Source organism: Diadema antillarum, unplaced genomic scaffold (assembly GCF_040938485.1).
Source record: "Diadema antillarum isolate AM-2024a unplaced genomic scaffold, OU_Dant_1.0 scf00000150, whole genome shotgun sequence".
In the NCBI taxonomy this organism is placed as follows: Eukaryota; Metazoa; Echinodermata; class Echinoidea; order Diadematoida; family Diadematidae; genus Diadema; species Diadema antillarum.
The window spans coordinates 829,717-850,816 of record NW_027271039.1 but is presented as its reverse complement, the minus strand read 5'-3'; the positions used below and the strand labels follow the sequence as shown (position 1 = coordinate 850,816).

General features: G+C 38.1%; 2 protein-coding genes across 2 annotated transcripts; one reads left to right on the top strand and one right to left on the bottom strand.

Annotated features, from left to right (window-relative positions):
- Positions 1 to 71: 71 nt before the first annotated feature.
- On the top strand, positions 72 to 4,965 carry LOC139721789 (protein adenylyltransferase FICD-like). The gene is made up of 3 exons (XM_071633113.1): positions 72 to 407; positions 1,324 to 1,558; positions 3,051 to 4,965. Exons 1-3 carry the CDS (start codon positions 134 to 136, stop codon positions 3,874 to 3,876), a joined length of 1,335 nt encoding a protein of 444 aa, XP_071489214.1. The 5' UTR covers positions 72 to 133; the 3' UTR covers positions 3,877 to 4,965.
- A 3,297-nt stretch (positions 4,966 to 8,262) lies between these two features.
- Positions 8,263 to 16,376, bottom strand: LOC139721788 (transcription initiation factor TFIID subunit 8-like). The gene is made up of 5 exons (XM_071633112.1): positions 16,235 to 16,376; positions 13,853 to 14,014; positions 12,657 to 12,781; positions 11,270 to 11,417; positions 8,263 to 10,489 (listed from the first exon to the last, which is right to left on the bottom strand). The coding sequence occupies exons 1-5, from the start codon at positions 16,374 to 16,376 to the stop codon at positions 10,200 to 10,202; spliced, it is 867 nt and encodes a 288-aa protein (XP_071489213.1). The 3' UTR covers positions 8,263 to 10,199.
- Between the last annotated feature and the right edge of the window lie 4,724 nt (positions 16,377 to 21,100).

Here is a 21,100-nt window from a genome sequence, read left to right as displayed (position 1 = left end):
AGATCGCAAACGTCGTTCTCTCGGCCGTATCTCCCAAATCGTCAGCTGTCAGTGTCAAGTGAAGTTGAAGACCGAATGCAGTACCCTGTGAAAGATTATGTCGTGTGTTTAGATACGTGATGATTAAAACAGCATGGATGACAGTGGGGACAAAGGACGGAAGGATGCAGTTCTGACTATCCACGTAACTCCGAGCGCGTTTGGTGTGATTTTCTTCCTATTCGGTGGAATCGTTAGTGCAATATTGGTTTCCAACTTGGAGGTGATATTTCCAACGCGAAACTTTATTAGTGGGACCACTGAGTTGTCGAAATTGCCGAACTCTGAAGTGCAAAAATTTGATTATGGAATTCGAAACTGGCCAGTGACAGTGTCATCTCCTTCACAGAAAACATCTCTTTCACAAGGTAAGGGAATTAGAAAGGGGGGTGTGGTAATCCCTTCATTAGATCCATTCTTATACATACTGACATAGAATTTACGGCAATTAATTGACTGCGACAGTGCGAGGATTAGGAGGAGGTTGATTATATTAGACCCTATTATTTTTTTTTTTTTTTTACCTTTAGCCGTAGTGAATTAAATGTTTACGTTAAAGTTACACTCAGATCACTCTCCATCCAGTAACCCCGGCGCGGGGCGCTGTAACCAGTAACAGTACGGGTTGGTGTCGCTGTAGTGTGGCGGCTGTCGCAGTTAGTGTCGCTCTTAACTCTCCAGATGAATTTACAGTAACGTTTATATTAGAGTGATTTAGACAGAAAAATCCTCTGCCCAGATCCCGGAGGAGTCTTGTATCATTTTTCTTTTTCTTTCTTTTTTTAGGCCTTATTGAATTAACCTCATATGATATATGTCAATGAAATTTATTTTTGTGATAAGTGAACTACGGTCTACTTTACAGTTAAAACTAAATTCTATTAATTTATTACAATTTACATTGCCTTTTTTTCTGAAGTTCTATTCTCTCTCTTTGCCATGCAAGAGTTCAATATTGTTAACAAAAAGCAAACAAAGTGGGTAAAATGCTTCTAAAGTTCTAAAGTTAACTATTAAAAGCAAAACCTTGGTTCCATTTCTAATCAAATATAGTCTACAAAGTCAAAGAAAGTTCAAAAACACTAAAACGAAATCAAAGACAAAACTGAGGTAAAAACTGTGATTTGTTTTGTTTTGTGTTTTTTAAAGCTAGGTGATATTTGGTATCAGGGGCATGCATAGTAAAGTTTATTTGTTTGTTTGAAGCATTCATTACATGAATCTCATCCACTTGTGCTCAATATACTGTAAAATTTGTTGTGCATTTTACACTGGTACTTATAGATCTAGTAGGCGAAGTGCAGGCAGCAGTCCACCAAGCACTGGAAGCCAAGTACCAAGGAAAGAGGGCCAAAGCCCAAAAACTCTTCCAGCATGCTCTGGCACTGGACCCACACCACGCCGATGCCCTCAATGAGTACGGAGAGTTTGTGGAAGAGGACGACATCGTGCACGCAAACCACCTCTACTCTTGCGCACTGGTCGTCAACGAATCGCACTCCAGGGCTCTCATGAACAAGTAAATTCTTGCAACATCCAATTTATACTTATATCTGTAACTTGTTCTATTCCTTATTTTTCTATGCACTGAATTTTGTCAGTCTGTCGTTTCTCTTTTTTTTTTTCTTCTTTCTTCCGTGCTTTTTTAGTCCCCACTAGGAAGTCACAATTTTCACTTAATTACTATGAACATTGCTTTACAGTCAGCTGTATTCCAGAATCCATTAGACACCTGTAGATTAAAGATACAGTTTCTTTACCCATTAATGCATCAGTTATGATTGATGTCTGCCATACCTACTACATAAATCACATGTACATTTCTCTCTCTCTCTCTCTCTGAAATTCTTGTGTTCAGAAATTATAAATCTTATTAGTGAGCTTGTATTGTGGATTCATTACTTTTTCTCAAACTACAATTTTGTGATCCATTATAATGCAAAGATCAACATTGATGACTTTGATTCCTGAAGCCATTGTAATGTCTTCTTTCAGAGTCTGTCTTCACTGAATACATGTGTACACTTGCCAAGCTGTGTGGTACAAGTCAGCTGGTTTGTTTATGAATGCGGGAACTAGTCTGGTCTTTAGTAGATCCAGGTTTTTGAGGATCATTCCTCCTCCAGAGATCTGCACTTTCTTCTACACTGTAACTGTCCACAAATATATCATAAATAGATTTTGCAGATTGGCAAGGCACATATTAATCAGACTACAAGTTAAATCCCACAACCATGTGTAAAGTAAGAAATTTTCCCTGCATGAAAGCAGAGACTCTAACTCTCCCGTTTTCGACGGGAGATCTCCCGCCGAAAGCACATTTTTGCAAAATCTCCCGTTCTCCCGTTTGAGATTTGATTTCTCCCGCCCTGGCTCCGTGTCTCCCGGTGGAAAGGATTTCCTACTTATTACTATCGTATGTTGAAAAGATAAGCCTTAGATAGCACCAGAGAACATCTAGAACCCTATAGAACTTCGCGCTTCGCACACATCAACTTGGAGTCTCCCGTTTGCTAGGGGTTTCGGGCGGGAGAATCTCCAGATCAGAAGGTGCTTGGGGTTGGAGTCTCTGTGAAATTTTTGCAAATTGGAGCAAATGGTCTTGTTAGTGGAATGACATTTTTGCACATTGCCACTGTTATTCAATGCACATAATTGTAGTGTAGACAAGAATTTTTCATATGCATTTTAATTTTGCAAGTCTTGTCTTTTGCAAAACTTGTGACATTAAGATGCAAGTGAAAATGTCTGAATTTACAGTACTTATCACTTTTCAAATTCAAGCTTTTGCCTGTGCAGCCTTAAAACTGTGGAATGATTTTATTGTTAGAAATCAGGAATTTCTGAACCTGTAGCATGATTCAAGAATCGACTTACACCACATCTCTTCGCTTAAGTCGTTCACCAGGAGCTCTTGCAGCACTATTAAAGCAATAGAGTCCTGCACTTTATGAATTGGTATACAGTGTATAAATCTTCATTTTTTTTTTATCTGTGACATAATTCTGCAGGGAAAGGACATCTGCAGCTGTTGCTGAAAACGACAAACGTTTGTTTGCCCGCGTCGACGAGAAACGAGAGTTGCTTGGCCAACAGATGCCGGAGCACAGTCGCGCTCTCCAGCGGGCCCGGGCCGAGTTCTACTACCTGCAGATCTACCACACGACGGCCATCGAGGGCAACACCCTGTCACTGGAGCAGATGCGCAGCATCCTGGAAACTGGGTTCGCTGTTGGCGGGAAGAGCGTCTTGGAGCACAATGAGGTGCTGGGGATGAACGCTGCCCTGCGATACATCAACGACACCCTCATGCACCGCTTCGGCGCCATCTCGCTGGACGACATCCTCAACATCCACCGCCGGGTCCTCGGCTTTGTGGACCCCATTGACTCGGGCACGCTGCGCACCACGCAGGTGTTCGTTGGCGGCTACGTGCCGCCACCCTCCAGTGAGGTTGAAGACCTGATGGAGGAGTACATCACGTGGTTGAACTCGGAGGAGGCCTCGGCGCTGCATCCTGTGGAGTTTGCAGCGGTGGCGCACTACAAATTCATCTTCATCCACCCGTTCCTGGACGGGAATGGAAGGACTTCACGGTTGCTCATGAACCTTATCCTCCTCAAGGGGGGCTACCCGCCCGTCATCATCAAACTCTCTCAGAGGCAGGAGTACTACGAGACAATCAAACAGGCTAACATGGGCGATATACGACCATTCATTAGATTTATATGCCGGTGCCTCGACGATATGATTGATGCTTACCTGTGGGTTACCTCAGACTCCTCAAGTAATCTTCCTGAAATCGAGGAAGGTAGACGATTGGTGACAGAAACATGACACATGGCAAGAAAGTATTAAGTTTAGAGACACTTCTGACTTCATTCATGTTGAACAAGAGATATTCATATTTATTTCCTTATATTTTTTTTTTTCAGAAGAGTACAAAAAATCTAAACACGGGTCATTAACTCTCTATGTGCCACATTTCCCCGCAAAAGTCAGTTGACGGCGTGCCAAGTACGCATATTCTGCTCAAACGTCCCAAACAGAATTTTTCCTCAAAGCATTACGACATTACTGGCTTTGAATAACACAGCACACAAAGTCACAGATTAGGATTTTCTGTAATTGACTGAAATATTAACTTGGTTTGAGAGACTCAATTTTTTTGAGTTTTTGAAATAACCAGAAAGAGTAATCTCTTCTCTACCAATCAATGTCAAAATTTCGCAGCTTAAAACAAGGCAAAATCAAGATATTAGCAAGATGTTTTTCTTTTTTTGACCTATTTTCTTCTGCACAGGTGCTGCTTTCACTGTTAGTTTCATTGATGCTTCTACACAGCAAACCTGAGTGACCATAATCTTTAAATCATCCTCCCTTTTCTATGAAACTCCACCTCCTTTCTCTTATTGCAATCATTTTTTGAACTGGTTAAGATGGTTCAATTGCATTTGAAGCCGTTCCTACTGTGGTCCTACTATGGAGTATCTAAACTTTTTGAAAATTTGAAAATCAATGATTGGCGACTTCACAAGACTCTTTAAGAGGACAATCCACACACAAGTATTTAATCACTTTTGGTGCTCTGTCTGTAACTTCTTACTATGTCTGTGGCTATTTAGTAATGGAAAATATGTCTTTGTAGAGAGAGAAAAAAAAATGTAGGGATTTTGCATTGATAGGTTCTAGCCATCTTTGGGGGGCTATCTCACTTTTTTTCTTTTTTTAAGTCTATACCAAGACGGTTTGTGAGGAGAGAAGAAGAAAAAGGTTCTCTATCTTCTGTCATATCTTGCCAAAATATTAGATTTAGAACAAACAGGGAAGAGATGGTATAGTTCTGGTTGAGATCTAACTTCAGGTTTCTAATATTTTTGTTGAGATAATGAGAAACCTCTTATGAAATATGGAAGAGCATGTAATTCCAAGAGAGATTTAATTTTTATTTGATGAAAATTGGTTTTAACATGGCCGAGATGCCATGGGACCCACCTTTTATTAGGATTGGGTTTTTTTTTTTGTTTTTTTGTTTTTTTGGTTTTTTTTTTTGGTTTTTTTTTTTTGGTTTTTTTTTTTGGTTTTTTTTTTTGGGGGGGGGTTGTTCCTCCTTTGTTTTGGGGATTTCCCAGCCAATCCGAAACCAATTTTCATCTACACTGTAATAAATGTTGAATTCCTCTTTATGTAGAATGGTATGTTCTGTATTATTTCATAAGTGGTTTCCTGATATCTCCCAAAAAGTGAAAAGCCCAATCTTCATCTCCACCAATACTACAGTGTATACATGTACCATCCCTTTTTGTGTATGCATGACTGCACTTTGAGTGTCACAAAAGTAGTTTAGTACTTGGCCTTTGATACTTGCCAGGCCTGTCGTTAATATAAAAATGTTACCATGGTTAGTACTGCAAATTATCTCAGTTGTTCTAGTCAAGAGGTATATCGAACTCTTGTGATACCAAACTCCATGGGAACAATGATAATGATGTGATGTGCTGAAATTGTGTTTTATCAGGATTTAATAAACAATACCCATGTTGCATAATACAGAAAGTGTGAACTAAAATGTACATATTTTACAAGGGTGGAAAAATTACAGTGTTATAGCAGGACTTACTTTGTTGTATCAGTATTCTGTGTTTTGAGATTACACTACATCTGTATGTTCCAACCGTTGGGTAGAAAACAGATTGAAAGACACAATGTACACTGTACCTTTTTTATGCTGCATTCACATTACTGTTGCAAGGAATGATCCCATGTTACAGCCCTAAATGTATCGTATTAAGTGAAAGAAAATGTTTCCGAAAGCAAACGTTTGAATCCACATTTTCTCTGGGTGCAAGATGGCAATGAAAATGACGTACAAAAATACTTCTGAAGATTGTAAAATTAATTGTTCCAAATGATCCAACCAGAGTAAGCAAAAAAGATGCATACCAAAGACATTGAATTCTCAATGCTGAGTATAGAGTCTTGAGTTTTTACACAATCAGTGGAGAGAAAAGTACTGGTACAAACACCTGTCTTAGGTTGAACCCTTATTTGTTTTGTTTTGCATTTGATTTGTCTTCTTTGTTGTTTGAGATGCTGTTTTTTGTTGTCTTGATAAAGGCTGTCTTGCTCTGTTCCATTATGGTTTGTTGGCAATCTTCACAAACTAAAGTCTGTATGTTAGTTTCGGTATAAATATGGTACCACAATTCTGTCAGAAATAGAATGCTCAGGAGCAATCTATCATAATGTATTCAATATGTCAGGGTTTTTTTGAGTTACCATGAACAGAATGCATAACATATCAACCTCAGAAGGGATGATTTTACTCTTTGAATTTCTTATTTCATCAATGATGTCTTGGCATATCCTCCCCTCCCTTTTGGTGATTGAAATACTCTTTAGGCATATTCAACATTGATTAGGCGAAAAGTTGATAATTTTTACTTTTGTCACTTGATACATAGTCTCTATAAAAAATAAAGGTTTTTGTGTCTTGCCAAGGCTTAGGGTCAAGTATATATGAAATGATTTTATTAGAACAGAATATTGTACAGAAATTTTTATTGCATCCAAAGCATAATTATACAGCTGTATCTAGTGGTGAATGTATTTATTCTTTGCACCTGGAAAGAAGAGTACTATATTTTTTGTCATGAAGTTATACTAAGTTCCATGATTTAATAAAAGCAAAATGTAATTCAACACAGAAAGTACATACAAGTACAGTTTTTTGAGAGTTTGGTCTTGAATATAGTTGTTTATTCTGCAGTCCTTCTCGACATGATTGGATCGAGCATTTGAGTATCTGAATATAAGAACGACCTAAGTCTATTGAAGGCCATTTCAAGTAAACTAAAAATAACTTCATATCTTTTTTATTTGTCCAATAATATTCTATCTAACTATGATGGGAAGGCAACATACAAATTAGAACATAATTATGGCAATTAACATTTACATTAGTTGTGGGGAGGCCATTTTGTGTGATGGACTTGGGTCGTTCTTTGATTCATATACATGATATTCTGCTATAGAGATGAGAGAAGGACGAGAGAGGGCGCTATAATATGAATGTAAGAATGACCCAAGTCCTTCATTCTTACATGTACATTCATATAAGATTTAACTCACTTATTTCACGCACTTCCGGGGGTAATTAGGATTTATCATTTATACACAAGATGAGTCCATGCATAAGCTACAATATCCCATGTCAAACTGAATTTGGCCAAAAATTGGACTTGGGTCGTTCTTATATTCAGGTCTTCATTTGTCAGTGAGCAGCTTCCAAGTGTAGAATTGTTAACACACTGAAAAATTCAAAGTCACAGATACATGTGTTTCAATCATTCAACAAATACACATACATGTATTACTTTTCTTCATTATTTAAAGCCATGGTTGCTGCTTCAAATTTACAACTGCTACAAAATGCATAATTTGATGGAAAAGGACTTGTAGCATTCTTTTATTCATTTAATATATATTTTTAAAGAAATTAAGGAAAGATTCATGGGTCAGTCTGGACACATGTGAGGACATGACATAATTTCTTGGCTTGACCTTATTGAAACAGTACATGTATACATACGTACGTGTGGTTGTTACATGTAGATCATATCAATTCTTTCTTGAGAACATGTAAAACTCCCAACATTCCCCACATTTCTTGGCTCAGGGTAATTCAAATTTGACGGAATGATCTGTCATTCTGCTTGTTTGAATATACATGTACTATGAAATATGTTAAATGAGAAAGAAACCTAAATACACATGTAAATCGAGGAAACGTAGCAACATGTACAATTGTAACACTAACATGAGAGTTTGAGGAAAATTGGTCAATCGATTCAAAATGAATGAATATAATGTAAAGTTTTGGTGTAACCATTGCTGAATGAGAGACTACAACACTTTGTGACATCACATATGGACAAGGATATAAAAATGATTATTTAAAAAAAAAAAAAATCAAGATATTTTCACTTTTCTTGCATAACAACAGAGCACTCAATGATAATAACAACAACAACAACGATAATAATACATTTTGTGGTACACGTACAAAACAATGTACTTGTATTTTCGTTTTACATGATTCTTACATCATTGCACATATACAGGACGTCAGGAGCTGCAGTAGTCTTCTGCACTGAAACTCTGAAAATTCATAACTCTTTAATGGATTTTCCAATTTTCCCTAAACTTGGCTGATTACTACATTCACTCACCTTTGGATTTCTTCCCATAAAGGTCCAGTTTAAGATCCAGTGTTCAAGATACATGGCCTTTTATGCATACACTGTATGTGCAGGTCTGTTGTATCACAAAGCACCCTCTCATATAAAATTGTTTGCAATAAACCCTAAAATCGAGATGTCAGTACATGTATTTTTCTCTATAAACCGTAACTGTAGACAGTTAAGTCTGGAAACATTTTTATTATAACTATTGTTCACATTTTGTATATATACAATAGTTAATACTTAACATTGAGTTTACTGATTCAAATTTTCACATTGGTTGTTTCTATCCATATTCGAACTCACATCATTAGAACTATTTTAAAGCACTAATGCTGGGTTTTTGTTTCATCTGCAAATGGTAAATTATGCCTTTAAAGTCATCCTTAGCACGGAGTGCCATTGAACCCCTTGAGGACATGTACGTGTCCTAGCACTTGACTTATTAAAGCCTTTTTTATCAGCATTCATTAAAGGAGAAATCTAGTTCAAATATAAGTTAGTCTGATAAGAAAGAATAAAATATTACAAGTTCAGCGGTAAAATTTTGATCGAATTTGGGTGAAAAATAAGGAAGTTATGACATTTTGAAATTTGCTAATTCTTCAGGAAACAGTTTTTGAACGGTCAATATGAATATAATGCAAGTGGCAAAGTGAGCATGTCATCCCCTCACAACTTGCCATATAGTTTGTACATAAAATTTTGACATTTCCAATTTTTCATTCAAACGAATTATTCCCTGAGGCTCAAATCTTAGTATATGTAACTGATCACTATTCTGAAGTCATTCAACCAGGAATAATGTCATGTTTCAGACTTCAATGACAGAAACAGTGAATTTTCGTAATTTTTCTGTGCACAAGCAATGAAAAATTGTGAGGACATGGCTAGCTCACTTATTTGCATATTCATATCCACTGTACAAGAACTGTTTGCCAGAAATTTATATAGCAAAACTTCAAAATGTCAAAACATTCTTATTTTTCATCCAATTTCAGTCAATTTTTAACCATTCAGCTTGTAAGATTTTACTCTTTTTCTATCAGACTATCTTATATTTGGACTGGATTTCCCCTTTACACCATTAAACCTTGAACTAACTGCAGAGTTGTAGCAAACCCACTCTAGGAGTATATTGTACAAGTCGTCGCTTACGTGTACTGTTCAGTCAAACAGGAAGGCTGTGGTGACATAGCAGGGGTTACAGTGTTTAGGTAGTCTCTATTTTGATAATTCATTTACAACTACTTTCCCCCACGATTGTGCCAATCAGTGTTCAAAGTAAACCATTATCAAAGGCTCTGCCTCAGCCATGCCTCATACATGAATACAAGGTACTACATTAATACCACCGCTTCCAAGCCTCTGGGGTCCACTGTAATGGACTTATCAACAAGTTCTACTATCAAGAGACCTGGAGAAGGAAGTGCATATCCCTTCTTATGTTGCCAAGGACACAACTTTAAATGCTGCCGCTTTACACCTCTAGGCACACAAAGCTTCAAAGTTGTCATACACAAGCAAAATCTTTGAATATTGGTACTCCTTGGAGACAATATCCATCCATACAGCAGATGGATAGACAGTGCCTATACACACAAACGCTGTCCTTTCCAGAGTGAACATACATTCGTTTCCTCCGAGCTTGCCTGTCTTTAACCCTCTTACCACCACTCAGGTAAAGCATCATCGGCAGATGACGTGGTCTTGGTGATATGGCAGTGGAAGATTTTACTGCACTGACCATCCACAGCAAATACATCAGGTGCTTTCCTGGGCACTTCTCACCATACTCCACAATGTCACACATCATTCACTTCTGTCAAAGTTACTCATTTCGTCACAGCACCATACCCCTCACCAGCTCATTCTGGCGTACTGTCCGCTACAGCAGCTAATAGTCGGCTGCACAATTCATTTCTTCTTTTTATGGCGGGGCCGCTTCGGTTGCCGTAGGAACGGATTGTCGATGGCGTCCGGGTCGACCCGCTTCTTCTGCGCCCCGCCCTGCGACCCTTCCTCCTCCAGCTTGGGCTTGGTGTCCCCGTCGGTGGCGTCCTTCTTCTCCTCTGCATCTTCCAGGAGCTTCTGCTCGCCGTCATCCGCATCTCCCGTCTCCTCCTCCTCTTTCTCCTGGAGGATGTCGTGTTGGGGTGGGAGGAGGGCATCCAGGTAAGGCATGGGGCAAGGGGTGCAGGCAATCACTGGTGGAGGGGGGCAGTGGGGAGTGGTAGAGGGGTAAAGAGAGTGGTACACAGTGAGAGTAATGAGCCCTTTGAGCACCAAGCAGTTAGCTACCTATATTTTTCTTTTTCTTAATCTTTGTTAATCTCTTTAAGCAGTGCTTCCAAGAAGCTTGATGTGCTACAACACCTTAGGCCCTACATCACAATAACTTGAATGTACACTACATAGCTGGCAAAACTGGCCCAAAAACAAAGAAAAAAACGAATATGGAAGAATGACTTTGCATATTCTCAAAGCTGCCCATACCCTTGACCAGTCTAAACACATAATAAACTGAATCATTTCAAAATGTTATACATCAATGTCTTCCTGCACAATTTGAAAATAGGATAAATGTAGCATCACTAAATATATGCCTTCGTAAGCATCACAGTTCAAAGGTCGACTTTTTAATGCAGGTCAGGACCCATCATTACCATTTTTTTTATGTATTACAGTTGTATAAATTCTCAATTTTGTCATTTGTCTTTTTACGTCATGAGGTTAAAGAAAAGGGTCATAGCAATGATACGGTGTAAATAAAAACAGTAGGATAATGGTTATGATATAATTGTTGTTGTTTTTTTTAGCTACCCAACCTGCTGTGTTCAAGTACATAAACATCTCAGTCCAACAGTTAGTACACAATGTACATAATGCAAAAGGTTCGATCAAGATACACTGTAGAAGACACACTTTGAACATGTCACTTTGCAAACGAGTAACATACACTGTGACAACTGGCTAGAAATACTTACGTGGAAACAGGTTGCTGTCACCAGGGAAGAGAGTTTGAGTGTCGCCCGTCTTTGCGATAAACCGCGTCAGGGCGCGCTCCACATCACGGCGCTGCGAGGCGGCTTTCTCTCTCACCGTCTTGTATTCATTGTCTTGCAGCTTGAAAGTCTGTTTCCCGGAAACATGTATTCAGAAAGAAAAAGGAAAATTGAAGAAAAAATGAAAGTCATTCAAATGGCAGCTGGCCTGAAAGGTATTATCCTATTTTCGCATTATCATTCTATTTCTGTTGTGCAACAGTATATGAGTGTTCTGAATGGCACATTGCGACAGAGTTACATTGTATCTTTAACAAAACATTGGACAGGAAAATTACAAACTTCTATCTCTCTTCCAGTCTCTGTTACAGTCCGTCCCCTCCTTTGCTCTTAAAAAAAAAAAAAAGTACAAAAACAAAAACAAATTAGCCCCAGTCTCCCATGTTCATGGATAAATACATAAATTGCACTGTACACATTATATTGCATATCGTCGCTGGGGTGACAAGACCTTGTATCTGCAATTTTGGTGAAAATGACTTCTTTTGATTAATGGTCAAATAGTGGGTTAAGTGATGTCCTGTCCAAATCCCAACTGTCTTTATACTCCAAAAATGAAGCCACCATGGCATGTCAAAGGAAAGGCTATCCCATTCACCACAGTGCTTTGGCCGCCATGTTTTTTGGCTCTCCTGAACATTATTTGTCATTTTGTAGATACGAGGTCTTGTCGCCCCAGCGACGTTATATGCTTTGTCAAATGTACATATTGTACTGTCCTTCCAAAACTGATACATAATGCAAAAAAAAAAAAAAAAATGATTATAATACAGTGATAACATTTACAGCGATTGACCCTATAGCACCATCTGTTGCCTGTCCACAGGTAGCATACATGTGTAGAAATTGTTCACATTTCACTCACTAGCACAGAATAGGGTGGTCCACAACTTGAAATTTGTTGCACAGCATGCAGCATGTTACAGCAACAAGCTCAAACCCCTCTTTGATCACCCTGACAGATAAGGGTCTATCTGGTATTGGTTTGTTGTTTTGTTTTGCATTTAATTTCATCAAAGATAACAAGCATATTAACGACTCTAGGGCATTATCCATGAGGAATTCTTCTAGTCTGAAAATCTGCATCCCTTTTACATAAATGACTTTGTTCGTTTTGGGCCTTAGTTATGGATTTGATTTGACACTAAGAAATGAGAAAAAATCTTGGAAATCTGATTTTTTTTTCTGATGTACAAGACAGTTATGTAAAGCACACAGAGAAATCTTTCAGATTATCATGCACTGTATACATGTAGCTTATCATTATTATTTTAATTTTCAATATCAAATGTAAAAATTTTCAACATACCGGTGTCCTTATGTAGGTGTGAGCGTCTGGAAACACAGGCAGATGGTCTAGGATGTAGGATGGGTGCTTCACTCTCTGACCAACCTGGAGACCCGAGGGGTCAGAGGTCGGCCTCAGCTTGTCCTCTGCTCTCCAGAACATTTTACATAATAATATTAAAAACATCATTAGATCAACAACTTACTGAAGGGCTCGTTAATGAAGCATTCATCAGGGTCAAACTCATATTGGGAAGTCAATGATTAGCTTTTATGTATTAATTTGAAGATGTGCAAAATGGAGCAAAGGAAATGGTATTCCATCGGGATAATCCGGATGGAATCCCATTTTCTTTGCTCAATATTCCACTTATAAATAATATTCATTCTGGTCAGTTTTTCTGTTTGCGTTTGTTAATTTGAAGATGTTTCTAAGTCCATTCTGGACTAAGAATTCATGGCAGAGCCATGCGCACACAAATCTGTAGGTACAGCCATAACAGTCTCTTTTTTTAATTAAAATGTTGTACTTCCCATGGTTCCTTTCACTGGTTGACAGTCCCTTAGTAATGTCAGTCGTATATATTTATTTATATTTATAAGCAATTATCCATCCTGTAATCAGGCCATAATAGGTACCATTGCTCCAAGCCAGAAGAGACCTCGAAGTTAATGTAAGTTATGGGCAACTCCACATATTCCAGAACTCCTGTCCTGGAATCTTGTCACTCGATGTTCGCACAAGGACACTTTTTAATTTGTTTGTTTGTTTGTATGTTTGTTTGTTTTCTTCTCCTTCTCCTCGTCCCTTTTTTTTTTTTTCTGAGGGTGGTGATGGTGGGGGGAGGGGACTGATAAATATTTGAAGTGAGTAAATAATTCATTAGAAAGACAAGCAGTAGAAGTACATGTGTAGTTTTTCCAAGATTAATCACAGGTACCCTGTAAGGAAGGTAATGCATTGCTTGGTTGTTTCTTTCTTTTTGAGATTTACCACAGGCAATACAATAATATAGGATTGTACATTCATCTAACACATACAAGGGATTATAGAATAATATTTGATGATTTGTTGTACCAAAAAGTCAGTAAGTTGTGTTGACTAATTTTCTAAGGCCCTGTGGATGTTACCTGGCTTGACACCCACTATGCTTGCCATACACTGTATGTTTTAATACTGAATACAAAAATGGACCACTAAAGAGAGAGTAGACTTACGTTTAGGGATCATTATCTTCGGTTTCATTCTGGCATACTTCATGAGGCCAGAGACGTCTGAGCCCATCTGGGATATCGCCATGGCGATGTCCGTTACCATGGGGAGTGTTCTGCAGGCGAGTTCGCTGTAAGCCCTGCTGCTCTGTGCTAGTTCAGTTATGTCTGCGTAGAAAAAATGGGGAAAATACACCAGCATATATATGTATTCATAAAGTGCATAGAGTTGATGGGTTAGTGTACAGACACGTTGGAATTATGTGAGCTATCACATCGGCAGGTAAAGAACCAGGCACTGGTCAACTGGATCAAACTTTATCAAGTTCATCGGGCAAACTTGGTAATAGGAGATTATTGGGACAAAGTACACGGTATTCTAACCCTCTAGACCAGACCTGAGTACTGTACTTAGATAAATCATGACTCCAAAAACAAAATATATGATGAGCCAAAGTTAATTCCACTCAGTCATTTTAAAATTCAAAAACAAAAAAGTATAAAATCTGTTCAAATCAGGTATCAATCCTATCTATTTTTTAATACTGACTTTTCCACGTAACAGGCAGGCATGAAACTTGGTAAGTTATGTTTGAGACCCTACACGACATGCATTTCCTAATTAATATGCTAAAACAACAATGTAGTCTGTGAGCCCAAAAAACAAACAAACAAACAAACAGAGAAAATCATAACAATATCTTATAATCACATTCACTCCTTTGCACAAATTCTGGCATGAAGTGCAATTCAAAGTAGGTGACTAAAATAAGCCTCTGCAAGCTTGGCCGAAGAATAACCAATACTTGACTAGTACATCCAGCCAGAGAGCACTGACCAATAGTTGGCAAAATATAACATCAGCTGCATACTGTCTATATCACAGACAAAGTTAAGGATAGATTGTGCATGTACAACTGAATGTAACGGGTTTGTATGTGACCCTGCATCACAAAACCAACAAAAAGTCGCCAGACATGGACTTTTAGTTCAGGGCAGATTCTTAAAGAGCAGACTTTAAGCTTTAAAATGATGTATAACTCAATTCAAATGGACTCCCCTAATCTATCTAAATATAGAAAGAAAGCACACACTCTGGAAAAGTGTGAACTGAGAAAAGAGGCTCTGAAGTACAGGGTATATTCAAGCGCTTAATCTTTACCAAGCCATGCTAGCCGTGTAATGAAAAGGACAAAACACAGGATGTAAACCACTGGAGCAACAACAATGAAGAGATTATCAGATTAGGCTGAAATTTAGCATGTTCTATCAACACATTCTGTCCATGATTAATGCCAAGTTTCAAAGCAGTAGTTATCCTTTCAAAAGTTATTAGACTTGACAGTGAATAGTATGTAAAGGATTTCAAGATATGAAAAGGGGACTCTGAGACATACCTGATCATGACTACTCTCCCCCAAAAAGGGTTGCAGAAAAACTGCTGAAAACACTCTTTCCCACTCATGTTATGATCCCAAACTACAGAATAATGTAGAAGGATAGCTCTTTCAGAAAATATGAAAAACTCAAGATTGCCTTGGTTTTAAACCCATTTCATCTTTTTTGAGTCCTCACGTAAAATCAAGGCGTGCAACTTTTTGTTCGTTTTGTGATGCACAGTCACATATATCAGCTGTATAGTATTTCAACTTGTCCACAGCACATTTATGTATCAGAAGGGCTGCAATTTGGGGGGGGGGGGGGGTTGTGTGCGTGTGTGTTTTTTACTTATTTATTTGCCAATTATGTCTACCTGCCCAATCAACAAGTTTTACAACTGCCAAGGACAGATGAGGAAGTGGGTTTGTTATCATGATACACAGCTCCATTCATGCTTTCAAGGAAAATTGCACATTCAGGTTGTGATGATTTAAATTAGGGCAAAAAGTAATAAAAACAATGGAAATAGTACAGAAAAAATACAGATTACACTTGTGAGTGTATTGTTGAAAATCTTCAGAAAAATAAAAGAAAAACATGAACTTTGAAAGTTAAAAGCTCAAGACAACTAGGCAATTGAATTGGATATACGGCATCTAGATGTGTCCCATTTGATTTGTACACAAAAATTGTAATCATAATTATTATACTTTTGGCAAGCAAAATTTTCTTTTGACTCTTTCTCGAGGTGTATAAATGCAATACAGGTTTATTTTTATTATTATTATTATTATCATTATTTCCCCTTCAGTAGATAAGTTCTGACCACACAAAAATTTGTGAAATTTTGTATATACAGACCTGATTATTTCTGTTTTCATTCAAAGCAGAAAATGGTATGGGCATTGGACTGACTTTTAATAGAAAGGTTGCTATAGAAAGAGGACAACTCAGAAGAACTTGTCCCCAACTGTAACTCAGAAGAATTTGTCCCCAACTGTGACTCACAGCTCTGTAACATTTCAGTCATTGTTTCAAGGCAGTCTTTGTCAGCAGCAGTAAATCCAGCCTCCAGGCAAATTGCGGCCACGGCAACATAGAGGCCCCTGCGTTGTGCCGCAGCAAGGGGCGAGTTCTCTGTGGTTGTCATGGCAACCCAAGCTTGGACTGTTCACCAAGACAGCTGTGACATTGGAGAAAAGCAGAAAGAAATTATCAGACAAGTGTCCAGTCAATTCATACCATGAGCTCCAGTACAGCTGCAGTAGGCCCATCTCAGAAAAATTTGATCTATAGTGGTAGGCCTAACCTGTTAGAGGTCTACTCTAGACAGATGTACACTTTGTACATGTAGGAATGCAAGGATAGATGGATTAATAAAAGGGTACTTTTATAAATTTATTTTTCCACGGTACCTAATTTGTGGGTAATTATGGCTACTCAGCTAGTAACCGCAGCAGCGACCCCACACGGACAAATACGTACCGCTGTTACTGTGTTACAGCGCCCCGCGACGGGGTTACTCAGCTAGCAGCTCAGGCTACATGTAGGTTAGCAAAATTTGTCAGTGCACATAAATCTATACTATATTAGTATAGTCAACATATCGAGTCTCCCAAACTGAAACTTTAGTGAAAGAACTGTATTTTCTGTGTCACTACGTCACAGCCCAGATTGCTGTTGTACTTGAAGAGATGTATTTCACAGCCATCTCTAGTAAAAGGTGCATGCAGCAATACCTGCCTTGAAGTTGAACGGAGCCGTTAAGTTCATTTTAGACTAACTTGTTAAATGTTAGAAAGGTCATTTTTGGAAGTTTAACTTGGATAGGGTGCCGGTCGGTGTGTGTCTGTGATGACAGTGATGTTAATTAAATTTATTGTTTGCATCGCATCGGGAGCATTAAATTAAGAAACAAAAAGTGAAACTAGGTGTCACTGTCATGTCAGTATTAAAAATCATGGCTGCCCTATTTACAGTACATGTGTGTCCAATTCTACGATGAATTTAAAGTAGACCGTCTAACGTTAGAACGTTCTAGACTATACCACCTAACGCTAGATCTAGAGCTCTAGACCATCTAAACGTTAGATCTATTCTGATTACAATTTCCAATATTATCAGCAATACACAGGATCCAACGAGTGGGTCTACACTATTATTGAACCCGTACTATAAACACGACCATGACTACAGACTGCACTGCCGTCTAATTTAACCCCTGCGAGGTAGGTAATAAGCATGATCATAGGATACAGTGAAGACGACGGCAACTAAGCTAACGTCATCTAGAGAATATAAACGCGATTTCAACGTCTTTCAACTTACATCTGCAGATCTCCGTCTTGCGTCAAATTAAAATTTCGCACAAGGGCGCCGCCGCGCGTTGAGCACTGGCGCCATCGGATGTGTATTTTTTATTTACGCCAGGATCAGACTCGAGGAGCATGACTGTCGATCAAAAATGACGCATAGCCCCTCCATGGAGATAAATTTACTACAATAATTATTGCATTTAAAAACAAAGCGGGGTGAGGATGAGAGGGAGGGGTGCAGGGGAATTAATTTCTTCTCCTTTTCTCCATGAATTTATAATGTTGATGAATAGCAGGAGCCTTTTTTTTTAATTGTCAAAATATGCATCGAACGTGTGGGCACCATCCACAAACTCGCAACCTCATTTTTATTCCCTCCTTGTAATCTGAATTCTTTGGTGTAATGTTATTGAACAAATGACTTTATTTGATTTGATTTGATTCGATTTGAATTGAATTGAATTGAATTGATTTGATTTGAATTGATTTGAATTAATTTGATATGACTTGATTTGAATTGAATTGAATTGATTATTAGCCAGTTTTCTTTCTTCTCCTTCTTCTTAATTTGTTTATTCTTTTTTTTTTTCATGAGGGCAGGGGATGTCGAAGAATTTCATATAGGTGCATCAGTGCCTTCAATAGAATATTATTCAATTCAGATTCGATTTTCTACAGTGACGCCAACATCTTTAACTTTTATATTTTGCTTGTTGAAGTTTTTGATAATTAATGTACGAAATGAAAAAAAAAAAAAATCACCCAGCATGATTATTATAATAACCCTGTCCAGAAATATGTGTAAACGTGCTAGGGCTCTGCTTCGCGTTGTGGAAGTCTTTCACATAGGTCCAAATTGTACCCTCAAATGCTTTCCGATTACATCCGACAAAATGGAGATGGTGGGTACTGTGGTACAATTATCTTTCAGTGTATTTAAAAGTGCAAGACATTGTACAGTCGAGTAACTTTGATTTCTATTTCATCAATGTAACTTGCGCAATTTATTCTGGGCGAAGACAGTATAGTATAATCTACCACCAAGAAGACATTATCCGACTTCTTTATTCGATTAGGCTGATCAATAGGGTGCACGTCATGGAGACCGACACCCACGAGTCATACAACCCACGAGTCATACAGCTCACGAGTCATACAGCCCAATAATTCGACACTAACAAACGAGGCCCATGAGACCGACAAAGTAAGCCCTTTCTTGTATCTGTCGAACTCGCATGGGCTGATTTTACCCAGAGTCAAACTCTTAATATATGGGCTTATTTTGCCTATTATAGTGTCGAACTCATGGGCTGTATGACTCGTGAGTTGTATGACTCGTGGACACGTTTTCAATGTCGAACTCGTGGGCTGTCTTACTCGTGGGTGTCGGTCTATATAGCGGGATGACCCCGATCAATACCTTATATCGTGCAAGGAGACGTGAGTCCATCGTTTCTGTTTCTCTGGGGCATGCAGATCAAGTTTTGCAAACTATCATAATGCTCTTTTTTCTTTTAATAAACTTGCCTTTGCTTTCGGCTCCATATTCAAACATTCATCGTTTCTCTCAATATCTCTTTTTGTCTTTGTATCTCTTTTTTGTTATATTCTTTGTTTTTTCTTTTGTTTTCCGTCATTACCTACTTTTGAATGCATGCATACCTTTCTTTTCTTTTCTGTCTCTCTTTCTCTCTGTCTTCATCAATTCCATTTTCTCTTTCTCTTCTCTGCATTCAGCCAAAAAAAATAAAGGTATTATTCTCTTGCTTCTTCTCTTTTCCTCTTCTTTTTTTCTTTTCCGTTTCTCATCTCTTTTCTTTTTCTGCTGCTTATGATCATCCAGTTTTGTTTATTTGTGTTTTTATGTTCGTTATCACACTATGAACGCACCATTAGCCTTTGGAGGACATGGTGTAAAGGACAGCACCCCCCCCCCCCTACACAAACACACACACACACACACACACACACACACACTCAGAGACTTTTCAAACTCTTATCTGAGGTATTGGGTGATAATACAAAAATAACGACAACAATAATATGTTATTATAATATTAAGTTACATTATATTATTATTATCAATATTATGTCCAAGCTATACTGAAAAGTAATGGCTACATGGCATTAATATCCACCATGGCAAATAAAGTGTTAAACAGAATAAGAGTGTTTCACAATCCATGCATTATATTGAAACAATATTGAGCGCGAACACATTGAAAATGTTGAATAAAAACACTAGGATATTATAAGCATTTCATTAATTTGTAAAAGGGCATTATCACATCTTATAGAGGAAAAGAGCAATTACATGGTATCTAACAATAATTTCATTCGTTACGAATACAAAACAAGAACAATTCTTAAGACATCGTCAAATGCATTCCACATATTGTATATACATGTACTTTAAATGATTCTAATGATTTTTTTTTTTCATCAGATATGAGTTCTGCAAATTTAGTAATAAGCGGCATTATTTACAAACATTAATGCAAAATGAAATAAAAAATTGGCGAAAATTAATCGACACCTGGGCTCTGAGTCAGAACAGGTTATCATGTGGTGAGATGTAAGCCTACTGAAACACTTTTATCATACATTCGTACGGGGTTCGCCGCTATGAGGAGTTCTAAAAGTCTTCAAGATGTCGAAGCAAAAACAAAAACAAAAAGCGACTATAATGTGTACTTATCATGACATGTCAAGTATAGCGATTGTTTGTCAGGGAAAATTACTTAAAACAAAAAAGTAAATTCTAAAATTTACAGAAAAAAAAAATCTCTTTTCCCTGCAACTGGGCTGTGAGGAAGAAGGTCATACAATGATCTCCACACCCACTTGTCACTATAGCGCACGGGTTGGATGTTGAAAAATATAAGCCCATGAGTCACATTGCCCTGCACAAGGGAATAAAAGGGCCCACCTCGTTCACACTATGGGCAAACAAGGCACATGGGCGCAATACTAGAGGCCTACGAGGCCGATACCAAAATATCCCCAAGTGTGACAAGCAACATCAGGAAAGAAAAAAACAAAGGGGGGTGACGCGAAACCGACACTACTAAGTAATGTGGTGTAATGCCAGTATCGCTGGCTTTTTTTTTGTTTTTTTTTGTTTGTTTGTTTGTTTGTTTGTTTTTTAATGATATAGGCCTACCTCCTGATGGGCCTCATTTGCCTATCACAGTGTCAAAATCAGTTTATTTTCTGAACGTCGTGGTCTCATGGGAAGTATAGCTCGTAGGCCTAAAATACGTCATGCCATGCTCATCACTTACGTTCTCTAATCAATAGCCAGTGGGTTGTAGGCCTATGATATACAGTCTACGAGATATCATCTCGTGCATGTGCTGTATGACTCGAGGGTATGACTCGACGGTACATCTCTATTACAGTAAACAAAATATGACAATGCTAATCTTAACGTAAAAATGTCATAATTGCGTTATTGACATTATGAAACAGATATAAATCATACTGGTGTGTAGCGTGCTATAATAGAATACGCAATTCATATAATTATGACGGGAGCATGTATGCGGAGTGCGAAATT

Coding starts and splice junctions, on each gene's coding strand:
- LOC139721789 (XM_071633113.1), top strand. CDS start 134: ATGGATGACAGTGGGGACAAAGGACGGAAGGATGCAGTTCTGACTATC. Junction 408..1,323: donor GAAAACATCTCTTTCACAAG/GTAAGGGAATTA, acceptor TGGTACTTATAG/ATCTAGTAGGCGAAGTGCAG. Junction 1,559..3,050: donor TCCAGGGCTCTCATGAACAA/GTAAATTCTTGC, acceptor ATAATTCTGCAG/GGAAAGGACATCTGCAGCTG.
- LOC139721788 (XM_071633112.1), bottom strand. CDS start 16,376: ATGACAACCACAGAGAACTCGCCCCTTGCTGCGGCACAACGCAGGGGC. Junction 12,782..13,852: donor GAAGATAATGATCCCTAAAC/GTAAGTCTACTC, acceptor TCTGGAGAGCAG/AGGACAAGCTGAGGCCGACC. Junction 11,418..12,656: donor ACACCTACATAAGGACACCG/GTATGTTGAAAA, acceptor TCCGGGAAACAG/ACTTTCAAGCTGCAAGACAA.